Below are 15,712 nucleotides of genomic sequence, written 5' to 3'. Positions count from 1 at the left end.
ATACGCGGCAAAAATTGTAATAATAATCAAAATAAAATAGTTTCGTGCATTTTACATATTGACAGCTTGGTAAAACTTGAAAGAAATTCACAAAAAACAATTTAAAAGAATCATATTTCTTGACCCAGCTCAAAATATTTGAGTCTTAAAATATTTATTTTTACCAGTTTTATCTCAACTTCTTCAAGAATTGGCGAACAAAAATATAACAAATAGTAAAAAGTCTTCAGAAAACGAAATTGGCTTACTGAAACATCCCTTTAACCATAGATCGCTTTAAGCTCCCAGGCGGCAATAAAATTGTCCCTGGAAACGGGATTAATCCTGTGTCGATTTCCTGTGGGTCGTAAATCATGGCCAGCGGCTCGCTCACGGTTTCTTCAGTTGCCAAATAAATAAGCACGAACCCGACGAACAAACAGACCACCGTCATCACCACGTAGAACAATCTAAAACAATGAAATCATAAATGAAATTTATTACCAATTTACTATTTCCTGTATTATCGCCATAACCAGGATACGATTATATACTTCAACGTCAAAGTTAACCAATCTGGAACAAATGTCTGTGAAATCATTTTCGGTACAGTTACAAGCTCAGTAAGTAATCTTTCACGATCAATTATTCCCTAGCTTTGAAGTGTTCTTCGTCCTATTTGAGTTATCGGTAAACAATCAGATTCACCGCTCTAAAAATAAGAACGTCGGCTATTTCAAAACAAGAATCAGGTGGGACAAGGATACGTATATTTGCATATATGTATTTAGGGTTCAACATAGCTCGCAATGGACCATGGTCCACTGGACCAAAATGGTCCATTGATGGACCATGGACCATGGACCATTTTTCATATGGTCCATTGATGGACCATGGACCATTTTTTATATGGTCCATTGATGGACCATGGACCATTTTTCATATGGTCCATTGATGGACCATGGACCATTTTTCATATGGTCCATTGGTGGACCATGGACCATTTTTCATATGGTCCATTGATGGACCATGGACCATTTTTCAGATGGTGCATCGATGGACCATAATGGACCATGTTGTGGTGGACCATGGACCATTTTATTGCGAGCAATAAATCGCACAATATTTTGTAAAGCAACAATCATACCCCTAGACCATTGAGCCATTTGTATGAGCGGACATGGACACATAAGCTACATAAATGCTGCAGATTTACAGACTTATGTAACTTTCTCTTTTGCATTTATTGCAAGGATTTAGATACCCATATGCAGAGATTACAATTTGCCATACAATTTGTATGATACAAGCAGTTATGATGTTATATTTGGCTATGGTAATCTGCTCTCATGGGGTTCAAGGATATATATATTTACATCCGAAAAGGAAAAAACGCACAGTAAATGTAGAATGTGCAAATTTGGCGCATTTTCTCCTTAAATCTGTCTGGGAAATCCGCAAATTGACAGACAAGCTTTTTCAGATTTCATACTAAATATATTTGTGATCGATAGACACTACTATGTTGTTTAGTCATATTCTAAGAGAATATGCTGGGAGAGCTCCATTGTGAGAATAATTTCCCATAACTTAATTCTAATGAATACCTTTTTCTCTAGCTCCTTGCATATCTGAAGATTTTAACTTTTACAAATCTCACAAACTAACCTCAAATTTGATATACAGCATTTCCATGGCCCCCATAGCGACCATTATTCTGCTACTGGTAGTTGTGGTAACCCAGGCGCATGGAAATATGGATTACAACAAGATAAAACTGAAACCCATTCCTCGACAATATCTCGATCCATATTCAAAACTGCGCAGTAGGACACCGGACAAGTACACGGGTTGCATGTGTCCGACCAGGCTCAATACGACAGGCTCCTTCTACATGTTTTGTGGACCAGAACTGAATCCAAAAGAAGGCGGGGTTTGCCTCAAGGAGGGTATATACAGATGCATTGACGGTCAGAAGGAAGCGATTATGACAGTGGATTGTGAAAAACTGACCGCCGGGGCAACTATCTGCTATAGCACTAAGTATTGCCCACCAGCAATACAATTGAACGACTGTACAGAGAACAACGTCAAAGCATGCGATTGGTGAGCAATATAAAACATTAAATTTGCTAATTTTCAATCAGTAAGAAATTCATATTTTATGACTTCTCCAGGTCAAAAATCAAACGTTGAGATGAATTTTGCGTCAACTGAAGAATTGAGAATAGATGGACGCGACGAGAAGACCAATACACTAACTTTTCAATCTATTAAAATTCATAAAATTTATGACATATCTGTGCATAAACCCTTGTGAATTGCAAGCGCAACAGTACCATATTATTGTCTCTTACATGATCAGTGCATTTTTTGTTCATTTTCATTGCACTTCTCCAAATTTTTGGTGGGTATGATTAACCGTGGCCGCAGAAGCGTGGGAATAGAAAGACAATGTCCTAACGGTTATTTGATGCCCCATCGCCTTCCCGTGTTATAAAAACCCCCTTCCCCTGTCCTGCGGTGTTAATGTTCCCATGTGCTCCAACAGCTTCCAGGCAAGTAGTTAAACATTTTGTGTATAGTAAGTAATGTTCGTGCAGTTGTTTATTAGAAGTATGTTAAAGCCCCATATTGGTTTTACTATTTTTTTACGTGGTAAATGCATCGTTTTAATTCTGGTCATAGTTTTTGTACTGGTCAGTGTGAGAAATAAGACAAGGAAAATAAGGTGCATGCATTAGTACAGGAGCCGGGGAAAATAAGGTGCCGTATGTACATAAAGCATGAAATTGATTTTCAGAGAATTTTGAGAAAATTTAAGTCAGGAGGAAACCATGGTGTAGGGTTTTTTAGAGCAAAAAGATTTTTGTCAGATATTGAGGGGCACCCATGAGGTCTGTTTCCAAATAAATAACAGCAGAAATCCAAGGAACAAACAGGTTGACGTCGTCACATAATATAATCGGAAACAATGCATTAATAAACCAATTTTATTACTACCAACTTCCTGATCAGTATGCACGTACGAAAATTCCTTCGACATTATAATTATGTATTGTAGCGATTTGGAGCAAGGTATTGTATAATTTCAGCTGGATAATTTAGTTCAAACTGGAGACAGTATCTTGATCAATATTCAAAATTGGGTAAGGCTGACAGGCACACGGGTTGCATGTGTCCTGCCAGTCTCAACACGACGGGCTCGTTTTACATGTTTTGCGGACCGGAACTGAATCCAAAAGAAGGTGGGACTTGTCTAAAGGAAGGGATGTATAGATGCATTGACGGTCAGAAAGATGCCATATTGACGCTGGATTGTGACAAATTATCCAAACAGAGACCACATGAATGCAAAGACGTCGATGGGAGTTGCCCAACCGTTCTGCATTTGACAGATTGTTCGGAGAACCACCCAAAAGGATGCTGGCCGACTCCGTGAGCATTATTTATGCCATATTTATCCAATAATAATCATTCACTGATAGAAAGAAATTATTTTTTTGTTACAGAAAATAAATCAACATTTGAAACAATAATAACTGTCTTTGAATAACACTTATAAATACTAAAAATACTTAACTTCGTCCCGGTAGATGTGAAAGGATTTATAATAGAAGCAATAAGCTAAGAAATTTTACAAAAATCATACTTTCTCCGTATCAGTATTAAAGCGAGTTGGTTCCTAGGTGGCAAATGTGTCCCATAAATTTTTGGTAATTGTTACCGTTCTTAAGATAAGGAAAGTATATTGTATATGACTATGACAAAAACTAAAACGCAGTGACTGTAAATTTTTAACCCGATTTCGTAAATTAAGCACACAATTAAACACACACACGTCAGAATTACTTGCCTGAAATAATAAAAAGTCATTTTTTTACTTAAAAAATTGACATTTTCATACTATTCCTGAAATTTCAAAAATACTTAACGGGAAAACAAGTATCACGTGACCTATAATTTTAGCTTGAGTTTTTTGGTGGAGCTGGATTGAAAAAAATGTTCAGTCAGAAACAGGCCAGCGTCATCACAACGTGGAAGAATCCAAAACAATGAAACAATAAGCGAAATTTGTTACTACGATTTCCTGTATCGTCGCTATAAACACGGTACGATTACATGAGCGTCATCGTTACCCAATCTGGAACAAATTTCTGTTAAAGCTTCTAACCTGCAGTGCAGTTAAAAACTCATCAAAAATCACGTACCATGTAATCTTTCAGAATAAGAACATCGGAGGCTTCGAAACTCTCCAAAAATCAGGTTGGACAAGGCTACATGCATACATTTTTACGAACTTGTCTCCGAAGAGGAGTAACCGTGCCATAAATTTGGATTAATTATAATTTGGGGCGCGTTTTCTCCTCTTCAGATTTCGATATGGCAAATCTGCGAATTGACTTTTGCAGATTTCATACAAAGTATAATTGTGATCTGGTTTGGGCAAATTCTGAGGGCGGAAATACTGATAATGATCGAAAATTTGTATACAAACGGGCGAAAACTGTATTCATGAAAACCCAGAAATAGATACGTATGCGTCGCCTAATTTTTGAGTGCGTGAAAATTTTTCACATACAAAGACCGGTCCCACTCGGAGAAAATTTTCATTCCTAAGCATATCCATTTGTCTAATGTATGTATGTATATACATATTTCCATGCATACCTCACCCCAAAAAGTGACATTTTTTAGAATGTAACCTGACAATTTTAAGATAGTACAAGTTCCATTGCCTAAGTTCTATCTTGGTTTAGAGCATTTCCATGACGACCATGGGGACATCTATTTTGATACTGATATTACTGGCAAGCCACGCCTGTGGAACCATGGATTACGGCAAAATAAAACTAAAACCCACCCCCCGGGAGTATCTCGATCCATTTTCTAAATTGCGTCCTGGTATGCCCGACAAGCTAACGGGCTGCATGTGTCCAGCAAGTCTCAATACGACGGGCTCATTTTACATGTTCTGCGGACCGGATTTGAATCCCAGGGAAGGCGGAATTTGCCTCAAGGAAGGGATGTACAGATGCATTGACGGTCAGAAAGAAGCTATTTTGACAGCTGATTGCGCAACTTCATCCGGAGGGGGAAATGTCTGCCAAAGCCTCAATTCTTGCCCATATCCATTGAAATTGAAAGACTGTTCAGGGAACAACCCCAAAGCATGTGTTGCGTGAGTTGTAAAATATTCATACATATATACTCAATCAGTAAGAAATTAATATTTTGTAACCTCTTCAGGAAAAACCCTTGATCTTCCTGGCAGACAAAAATTTTAATTTCCTCAAAATTATATACTATGCGTCATGTTAGGAACTGGGACCAGAAAGATCCGACCAGAAGACTATTAAATTTACTTTTCAATCAGCGTATGTATAACTCACTTTGTCAAACGAACCAAATTACTTTTCAAACTATATTCTATAACCTCTAGCATGTCAGAATTTAATGAAATTGCCTACTTTCACAAAAACTAGCTTTTTCAAAAAATTATGAAAATTTTATTCTGCATGCGCCAAGATTGCAACGGATGTCTAAACCGGGTTCAAATAACATCACACATACTTTCTTCTTATTGGCGTAAATTAAATTGCCACAAATTATTGCCACAACTTTGAAAACCACCCCATTTCTGATTATATCAAGAGAAAGTGGACGCCATCTCTTCCAGCCTCCACAACCCGGGAAATCTCAATAACCTTTCGAATGCAGTCACTTTACGAATGCACAAATTAGTCGCCTGCTGGTGAGAGACGAGACATTGACGAAACAAAGTCCAATTTGGACGGATAGGGGTATCCATTAAAGGCGAAAGTTTGTATTAGAATTTGTTGCCAGGGGCTACGTGACCAATGTTGGACTTCCTAGTCCTTTTAATTGGTGGTCATTGTTTCTATACTGGTTAGTGTAAAAAATAAGACGGGCAAAGTGAAAAGAATATTACTAAAATTATACAAATAAATCAGGAGGAAACAAAGGTGGACGAATAATTTACTCTGATAGTGAGGGGCCATTCAGGTGGACCGTGTTCCAAGGATCAAAATTTAAAAACCAGCTTGATCCACATGAGCTCCAATATCATGTGAAATTTGGTGTGTGTACGATTTCCTTCCTTCTGCTAGAGGTAATAATTAATGAACCACCCCCAAGCCATGAAATTTATTTGTATGTAGATGGAGAGATGTATGTATGTATGTAGATGGAGAGATGTATGTATGTATGTACATATCAGGGTGCGTAAACATTTTTGTTGTCCATGGTTTCTCCTAAGGGGGATGCAAGGATGAATATTTTTTTCAAAAAAATCGAAAAATCGAAAGTTGGGGAATTGCATACAATTTTCCCATGAATTTGGTTGTCAACCACTTTTCAAAAATGAAATAAATACATTTTATCCTGGCCTCCATCTCCGAAAATGAAGAATAAGCTCGGAGATTGCTAAGAGCGGTCAAGTGGTTGACCAGTAAGGGTCATATAGGTCGGATAAGGTCGTTGGTACAGAATATTAGAATTTGTAAAATTTGGCTAACAACCAAATGCATGGCAAAATTGCATGCAATTCCCCAACTTTTGATTTTTCGATTTTTTTGAAAAAAATATTCATCCTTGCATCCCCCTTAGGAGAAACCACGGACAACAAAAATGTTTACGCACCCTGACATATATATGTGCGTGGCAAGCGAACTGATACACATACATATTCGTGTGCGTGCAGCCTTTGGATTATCATTTAATTAGATACAGTATGTAACAAAAGTATAGCTACGATGACATATTTTTTATCTCGACATGATGCCGTAATATTTCAACTTTGAAACTCCGTACAAAAATGTCAAAACTATCTGCCGACAATTTCCTCGTCGCCGATTTTTAATTTCGCAGATAGGTCAAAGGTCAGGATTATTTTTCTGAAAAAATTGGAGGCGTCGAAAAAAAACTTCGTGGATAATTTTTTTTGAAACTTGCAATATTTTTTACTGGATACGGCATGCGTTTTGAAGAATAATGAGCTTTGTTTGGACCGTGTACGATTTTTTTGACGCCCACAGGAATTTTTCGCCAAAAAGAGGTTGAAGGTCTAAAATCGCCGCCTTGGCGAAAATTCAAAAACTGAAATATACGTTTGCATATAGAGGGTCCGGATATGCAAACGTATATTTCAGTTTTTGAATTTTCGCCAAGGCGGCGATTTTAGACCTTCAACCTCTTTTTGGCGAAAAATTCCTGTGGGCGTCAAAAAAATCGTACACGGTCCAAACAAAGCTCATTGTTCTTCAAAACGCATGCCGCATTCAGTAAAAAATATTGCAAGTTTCAAAAAAAATTATCCACGAAGTTTTTTTTTCGACGCCTCAAATTTTTTTAGAAAAATAATCCTGACCTTTGACCTATCTGCGACATTAAAAATCGGCGACGAGGAAATTGTCGGTAGATAGTTTTGACATTTTTGTACGGAGTTTCAAAGTTGAAATATTACGGCATCATGTCGAGATAAAAAATATGTCATCGTAGCTATACTTTTCTTACATACTGTACATATAAATACATAGTTTAAACACAGACGTGTAATTTGCTACACTCATAGTAACCCGATGTCAACTGTCACCGATAGGTGTACATAAATATGTGACTTCACCGCGTGGTGTCACTCTTTCTCACCTAATGGTGGTAAAATTAACACCAGCCAATGACAATTTGCCACCATGCGAGGAAAATTTATCCCTTTGCTATGGGAAACATGATTTGGTGAAGTCACATATTATGCACAACGTGCGGTGACGATTAACATCAGGTATTTAAGAGAAAAATGTTCCGTGCAGGGTTACAAGTGATATATATCACTGAGTGAGATTTAGTGAGATTTAATGATTTATATCATTTATCTCACTTGGGGCTGAGTGAGAAATATGAGAAATAATGAGATTAACATGCAGTTAAGGACTACGTCCGCTAGGTGGCGCTAGTGCATGGCTCATAAATCTCGCTAAATCTCATATTTCTCATATCTCACTATTTCTCATTATATCTCAGTGAGATGAGATTTGTGAAGGTGAGATGAGATTTCTGCAACCCTGGTTCCGTGATTATGCTAAATCTACGCATGAATTGTAAATACCATTTTTTGGCTCACAAATTTCTTTATAGATATTTGTACATATGTGTGACACGTGGAACAATGTGCAACAAAGAAACAACAAGTGTTTTTTATTACTACGAATTTCCTTATAAAATTAATATATATAATTAATATATATAATTAATTTCGTTATAAACCCCGAACAATTCATTCAGCGTCAAGTTTTTAGAGTTTACCAATCTGGAACAACTGTAAAATTATATGCGGTGCAGTTACTTATTTATGTAGCTAAACCCTACAACGGTAATCTTTCATGGTGAATGATTCACCAGCTTTTAACTGTGATTCTATGAATTTGAGTTATTGCTGTATCGCCTAAGCTTCATATTCGCAACTTCACGAAGTTCGGTGATTTTACAGGCTCTGTATATTTAGATAATAATTTCTGGGTAGAACTGTACAATTTGAGCAGTAAGTTAGCTGGTCGCTTTATGTAAATCGTTAGATACATGCAATACCAATTATGTATAGCCCAAACTCTGTTCATTCGTAAGTTCTCAAACTTACGTCATAACTTAACCGAGCGTTGCACCTCGCGGAGTTGGGTATAATGTGCAGACGTCGGATATGAATGACCGATAAAACCTCAAAATATGAATGAAAAATGACCGTAAAAATCTCCAAAATATGACCATAAAAATGACTTTATTTTTAAAATTTTTGGCTTAATTTTTTATATTTCGTCTTGTGATACTCAATTTTTAGCAATAAAATAAGTTCTGGGGGTGATTTAACTCATTCCCAATGAATTAAATCACCTTCGGCGAAAGTGAATGTAAATTTTTGCAAGTTTTTAATAATGAAGCATTGTGAGAAATCTGATTTTTTGTCATTTTCTGTCGATTTGGTTGTCAAATCTTAGAATTTGGGCAAAAATGATAAAATGAACGAAAAAAGCCCGAAATATGATCGGGAATATGAATATGTCCCAAAACCCGAAAATATGACAAATATGAGAAAATATGCTTTGACCTACGTGACCTACCAGTGACCGTAAACATTCTCAGAAACTTTGGCGACTCTAGGTCAATAAATGGAAAAAGTAATTTTTCATTCATATCCGACGTATGATAATGTGATTCGTTTTGCAAATGTTGACATCCAAGTCAACATTAATTGAACAAACCTTTCACATTAATTTTTATAAAATAAAGGGTTCTGGACAAATTGTAATTCTAAATTGAAATGTACATAATTAGTTATCTTTGCAGCCTCCAGTTTGGTCTAATTATGCACTAGTTTCCCGTTGCATGAAACTCAAAATTGCTTTATATGAAATTCAATTATGACTAATTGTATTCCAATAATGAATCGAATTAAGACTCCCATTTTTATATTTTCCGCGTATAATCTGCCAATTTTAACATATAAATATGTTACAAACTAAGCTTTATTTTGGTGTAGAGCATTTTCATGGCGACCTCTGTCCTGATACTGGTTGCCATGGCAACCCAGGCGTGTGGAAACGTGGACTACAGCAAGATTAGGCTGAAACTCCTTCCTCAGAAATATCTCGACCCTTATTCAAAATTGCGTCCTGGGAAGCCGGACAGTTACACGAGTTGTATGTGTCCTTCCAGTCTCAACACGACAGGCTCCTTTTACATGTTCTGCGGACCTGAACTGAACCCGAAAGAAGGCGGGTTTTGTCGCAAGGAAGGGGCATACAGATGCATTAATGGACAGAAAGAAGCAATCTTGACAGCCGATTGTGAAACTTAACCTGGAGAGGGAAATTACTGCAGGACCTTCACTATTTGCCCCCCCACCAGTGAATTTGGACAGTTGTGCGGAGAACAACGTAAAAGGATGCGCTCAGTGAGAATTATGACCCAACATCATATTAAATTTGTTTATTTAATTAATAAAAAATTCATATTTTACTATACTTCTCCAGGAAATCTGTGCAAAACTCAAACCCTTGATCTATCGGCCACAGGAATATGCATATCTACCTACAAATATTTATGTATTTTACGTCTAAAATTGAAACCCTGAAGAAGCGATGACGCAACGAATAAATGTACTATTTATTTAATTTAAAATTCTTAAACTCTTGAAAATGACTGATCGAACGCGTTTTTTACAATTTGTATCTAGCAGTCATATGCATGCCTATAAGTTTAACGAAATGTCCATCTCCGCTAAAAACTAAATAGCTTATGATTAATATAATACACGATTTTTGGACAAATTTTGAATTAGTGAAGATTTTCAACTAATGAGCTGAATCACGACAGGCAACAACCCCCAAACTTTCTCCGTATCAGCGTACATAAATTATGCCAAAAAATAGAAAATGGTCCCTCTCTACCTCAACAATACGTGGACGCCCTCCTTCCCAGCTTCCTCCAATCCAGGGACGGCGGTCACGTCGAGACATATGAGGCACAAGTTGGTCGTCTGAGGCTGCCAGGCGAGACATTCACGAAACCAGATCCACCCCCTCCGCGCCTTTTCGCACCCTCCCCGCCAAGCGTACACGATCTCAAGACGCAACCACACCAACCATTCCAACACTACCTGCACACAATCCGGCATGATGACAACCCCGACAAAAAAAGTGATAACACGATCGAAAATTAAAATATGATAAGCACGGAAATAAAATTTGTAGCTATTTTTTTGATTATTTCAATGATAAAAATTAATAAAATTTAGACTGATATGGGTCTCGATTAAAGGTGAAAGTAGGTGTAAGAATTTGGGCTTGGTCTTTCATGGGCTAAAGATGGTTAAAGCATATATACGTGGCCACTGCAGGATGCGTCATTTTAATTGCTGGTCATTGTTTCTGTACTGGTCAGTGTAAAAATTAAGACGGGGAAAGTAGGTAAGTATGTATGTATGGTGCATATGGCGAAAACATTGCCAAGAAGCCAGGAGGAGACAAAGGTGCACGATTTTTTTACAACAAAGCATTTTACTCCTCAGATAGTGAGAGGGCATTCATGAGGTTAGTGTACCAAGGGTTATAACTTAAAAACCCGCTTAATCTATGTATGTTCTATAGTGGACACAATATGGCGTCAGATTTGGTGTGTTCAGTTGCCTTCCGTCATAATGAAGTTTATGAATGGTCCTCCAATCCATGAAATTTAGACCGAGAAACGTGCCTGGTAAGCGAGTTGATGCAAATTTTCATGTACACCCTTAGAAAACTGGTATTACATAAATCATTACTGACCGGAGTACATACGTACAAACTCCATCGGCCCTGGTAGTAATGGGCATTATCATTTAGTAATTTTGTGGTAATAGAAAATTACTTACCACAGAAATAAATTACGCAGAAACAAACTAGTACAACTTCGATAAGACTTTATTAAAATTAGTACCAGTGTGGAGTGTATATATGACTACCAGATTTTTAACAGCATGTATTTATGGACAGCACCAGTCTTTAGGTTCAGGTTACCATTTACTTAATTGTAAATAAGCTAAAAATACAAATACAAGTACAAATGTGCACTTATTTTACGGGGATAAAAAGTTCAATGATCATGGTACAGATTAAATCTATATGTATGTTTTATATTTTTTATGGAAAAACGCGAATGACAAATGTTGTACAATATTTCTTGAACATGTAGCTTTATGGGCCATAGGCCCATGTTGGCAATAAAATTCATTAATATTAAATTAAATTCTAATTTTAATTTCAATAAAATTTATTGGCAATAAAATTCAAATTCAATTCAATTCAATATTCAATTTATTAGCATTTGATATGGCCATGAGCCCTCATCAATAGAAATTACAGAGTTAGATATGTAAATGTAAATAAAGTAAAGTAGTCAGAGGAATAGTGGGAAAACCTGGCTATGGTGTAGAGCCAGGAAAACCACTATCACCTCTGGGAATGTGGCCCAGAGGTCCATTCGGCTCTGACTACAGAGACACCCAGGCAGGACAAATGAGTGATAGGGATCATAGGCAGATTCCACGAGGAACTGCTGATATCCAAATGAGGACGGCGTCGTGACGGCGGAAGCAAGGTGAGTGAAGGTTGTTGGGGGGGGCGTCCACGGACCACGAAATACCTTAGCGCCCTCACGGGAACGGGCTACGTGTCCCCTTCACGGTCACACAGTGTGACCAGGGCCGAGCGACACTACCCACTTGCCCCTTCACCCCTCACAGCACAACCGGGCCATGGGACCCCCGTAGGCCCGACTACACTGCCCACCGCCATGCACGACCCCGTCCCCACTCTTCTACCAACCGCCCCCACGGTCACCACCCCGATATACCAAACAATGACCTACCTGGGGGGAGTCCTCCATGGCGTAGATCCTCCCGTGCACTTGGTCCGGCGAATCCATCTTCGCCTGATGGCTCAGCTTGTCGTTGCTGGGACGGGTGTGGCAGGGGGTGTCACCAGGCACGCAGGTGGGGGGTGTGAGTGGACGAGGCTCACAGGGCGAAAAGCCTGGGACACACTTCACTTGCCCTGGCACACCCGCGACCCAGATGGAAGAGAGAGAACCCAGTTGCAGAGCGAGAGAGAGACACGTCGTGCACGGTTGAAAGCCAAAGAGGATCTCTTCAATTCAAATTCAATTCGAATCTATGTACGAATTTATGTATGTAAATACGTACATTAGTACAACATAAGTACATATGTATGACTTGTGCCATTTACTCGGGAAGTGTTAAATATCAGAAATTTATTTTTTCCTATACCTATATGCTTTTTCCATACATATGAACAAAATTCTCAATTTAAATTAGCCAATTTCGGAGATTCGTTTCGAAAATTAATTAAGCCCCAGATATTTTAAGATGGTATTATTGTGAAATGTGTTACATTCAGTATCTATGTATGTATACATGTAAATATGTATGTATTGCATATTGATTACCATTTTGTACATAACTTCGACATACATACATACATATGATTTTGTAACCTAGTTTAGTCAATATAGACATTCATAAACGTGTGTATGAAGTGTGCCAGAGCAATGCTTACACACCAATATGTATTACAGAAAGAAGACAAAAGAATTTTAAATTGGATCACTATAAACATGGGTAAAGCGCAGTGCAGATTCCTGCATGTACATATGCAAATTTGTAAATATGTACATACACATACATACATACATATTTGCATACTTGCGTACCTAAATATGTATGTACATATATGTCCCACTCCCAATGTACATATGCAAATATGTATGTATCAATATCGTCTATTTATGGCGTGTAGTTTTGCATGCACTTTAATTTTAGAAGACACATTTTGTTATACGCGATACAAATTTTATAAGCTAACATGTGCATCTGTCGATGTATGTACATATGTTCATAAATATGCGTGCAGGTGTATCTTGTGACACTGTAAGTCATAGAATTATGTAAAGGTGCTTCATTGTGTCAATATAGTGTACACACATACATATATACATATTTATGCACATTTGTACTTTTTGCAAATCTTTGAGTATGTGATACATATTTATATATGTATGTACATCGTTCGTAACATGGGAACATTTTTTGCATGCGCCTCCCAGACAGTGAAATATAAAAACGTTTAAAAGGCATTGCTGGACTGGGTGTTTGTTTAAATTTTGGCTTTCGGATCAAGCATGAAGCGTGGACTTATAATCCCATGATTTTAAGAGGTTACAGGTGCAGGCCTTCATATTGTTCTTCCCTCTTATCCTGAGTAATGTGCGTCTTGTTGCATTATTTATGTTGGTCCATACCTATGTAGGTGAAATTTGTCAAAAATTCGTCAGTTCTTCACTCTGTACAGGCCTATATAAGGGCAGGGAAGAACTGGTATGAAAGCAATTCTACCCCTTATCCAGTGGGAAAAAATACAAGGAACGCTCTTATCTATCACGCAGCCTTTGTCGGAATTCTGAGAAAACTTTGCCACCGAGGTATCCGCGACGAGTTCGAATTGAGCAAAAAAAACGAAAAGAAAAAATTCCTTAAAATGGTGTGCAAACAAATCTCGGCAAGGAAGTAGATATTTAGGCCACAAATACAACGTCCAAGGCAAATATGAAAATGGTAACTCGTAAAGAATACAGGGGAAGTCAAAATTTTACATTTTCAAAATTTTATTTTACCAATTCATATTAAGTATAACAGATGATCAATATTTTTAAAAGCAATATTTCTCAATTAATAAGTATTTAAGGCAGAAGAAGCAATATCTTTAATAGAAATATTTTTTAACCGGGATAAAATAAGTTTTCGAGTAATAAGAATTTAAAGCACTAATCAATATTTTAAAAGAAATATTTTTTTTCAAAAATCAGTATTTTTCCGTTAATAAGTATTCCAGGCAAGAAGCAACATTTTGAAAAACATTTTTTCGAAAAACAATATTTTTCGTTGGTAGTCCAGGCCAGAAATCGGATCAATGTCTAAATCCGAAAGCTTTGGGCCAGGACCAAGACCTCGGTTTATTCGCGTCTCCATGAAACGTGCCCACGAGAATTTTGCCCTTCCCGCCTTTAACTCCCTTCGTTCCCCCGTAGGAAGGGGGCAGTTGTTCTGGGTCGACCCAATCCAAGAGGAGGGGTTTCCACTCGTTCTCATCCCCGTAGTTGTCCATAATCTCGTTCGTGTCCTGTGACATCAAGGGCCGCATGGCAGACATGACCGGGGAAAAGAGAGACGGAGCTAGGTTTAAGAAAAAGAGCGAAAATTTATAGAGTTAATCCGTTTAAAATCAACGCTAATTTTCTTACAGTTTATGAACATTGTTTTCGCACTGGAGCCGGGATGATGTTTTTCATAAACACTGGGGGCATGCCAGTAACACCGGGCAGCTGGAAATATACATAACAAATATTTTCAGAAAACTTTTATAATAAAAATTTCGAATTTGTTCGGAACAAAAATTAACTTATTTCTTAAATTATTAAATTGGAAAATTCGGAAAAATAAGATTTTTCGCAAGAAGGGGCTTCATAATTCCGCCCAAAATTTTGAGATTGGCGAAATTGTACAGCTTGAAATATTTTTCCCAATTTCGTGATTTTTGCAATTTTTTTAAATTGCGATGTCCTTTCTTAATTAAAAATTGTCTAACCTGCAAAACTGACGGTAGCTTTGTTATCTTGGTTCATGAGCCAGGTGAATTGTGTAATATTTTGCCTTGATGTTGCAAATCGAGCACTTTTTGTTCAGCTTCTTCCAACATGCGGTCATAGTAGCGGAGCACGCGGTCAATCTCGCCACGTTCCGCAGCCCCGTCCAAATCCCAATCGCCAAAGTCCATGATCAAAACTGGAGCAAAATTTTAAGAAATTTTGAATTTTGAGGGTATTTATGTATGTATTTATTTATTTTCGAAAATTATCACTCACGTGGTCGCCCTTGTTTGTCATAACCGTCCAATTTGTAGGGAAAGTTTTTCTTCATATCGGAAAAGTCCTCGGTTAAAATGGATTTCATTTTGTTATCATCGCGCCAAGAAAGATGCTATTTTTTAGAAGAGGGAAATTTAAATTTAAGTTTTTCTTAGAAATATGTACGTATTTATCATAACTCATAGTTTTCAAAATAAAGCTGGCTAAATATTTAATTTGAGACAAAATTGAAATAGTTTTTCAACTT

At 37.4% G+C, this 15,712-nt stretch overlaps 2 protein-coding genes and 1 long non-coding RNA gene across 3 annotated transcripts; 2 read left to right on the top strand and 1 right to left on the bottom strand.

The window, feature by feature from the left end:
- Positions 1-1,671: 1,671 nt before the first annotated feature.
- On the top strand, positions 1,672-2,295 carry LOC118433179. The gene is made up of 2 exons (XM_035844861.1): positions 1,672-2,085; positions 2,157-2,295. The coding sequence occupies exons 1-2, from the start codon at positions 1,673-1,675 to the stop codon at positions 2,173-2,175; spliced, it is 432 nt and encodes a 143-aa protein (XP_035700754.1). The 5' UTR covers position 1,672; the 3' UTR covers positions 2,176-2,295.
- A 3,522-nt stretch (positions 2,296-5,817) lies between these two features.
- Positions 5,818-10,138, top strand: LOC118433175. Its single transcript, XR_004833228.1, has 3 exons — positions 5,818-6,112; positions 9,530-9,943; positions 10,023-10,138. It is a non-coding gene; the product is annotated as an uncharacterized LOC118433175 (long non-coding RNA).
- A 3,816-nt stretch (positions 10,139-13,954) lies between these two features.
- LOC110861594 (SEC14-like protein 2) lies at positions 13,955-15,587 on the bottom strand. Its single transcript, XM_035844829.1, has 4 exons — positions 15,463-15,587; positions 15,186-15,382; positions 14,842-14,922; positions 13,955-14,773 (listed from the first exon to the last, which is right to left on the bottom strand). Exons 2-4 carry the CDS (start codon positions 15,220-15,222, stop codon positions 14,508-14,510), a joined length of 384 nt encoding a protein of 127 aa, XP_035700722.1. The 5' UTR covers positions 15,223-15,382; positions 15,463-15,587; the 3' UTR covers positions 13,955-14,507.
- Positions 15,588-15,712: the final 125 nt, after the last annotated feature.

Source organism: Folsomia candida, unplaced genomic scaffold (genome assembly GCF_002217175.1).
Source record: "Folsomia candida strain VU population unplaced genomic scaffold, ASM221717v1 Fcan01_Sc043, whole genome shotgun sequence".
NCBI lineage: Eukaryota > Metazoa > Arthropoda > Collembola > Entomobryomorpha > Isotomidae > Folsomia > Folsomia candida.
This window is presented reverse-complemented; position numbering and strand designations above follow the sequence as displayed.

Coding starts and splice junctions, on each gene's coding strand:
- LOC118433179 (XM_035844861.1), top strand. CDS start 1,673: ATGGCCCCCATAGCGACCATTATTCTGCTACTGGTAGTTGTGGTAACC.
- LOC110861594 (XM_035844829.1), bottom strand. CDS start 15,222: ATGAACCAAGATAACAAAGCTACCGTCAGTTTTGCAG. Junction 14,923..15,185: donor AGCTACCGTCAGTTTTGCAG/GTTAGACAATTT, acceptor GTATATTTCCAG/CTGCCCGGTGTTACTGGCAT. Junction 14,774..14,841: donor GAAAACAATGTTCATAAACT/GTAAGAAAATTA, acceptor TCTTAAACCTAG/CTCCGTCTCTCTTTTCCCCG.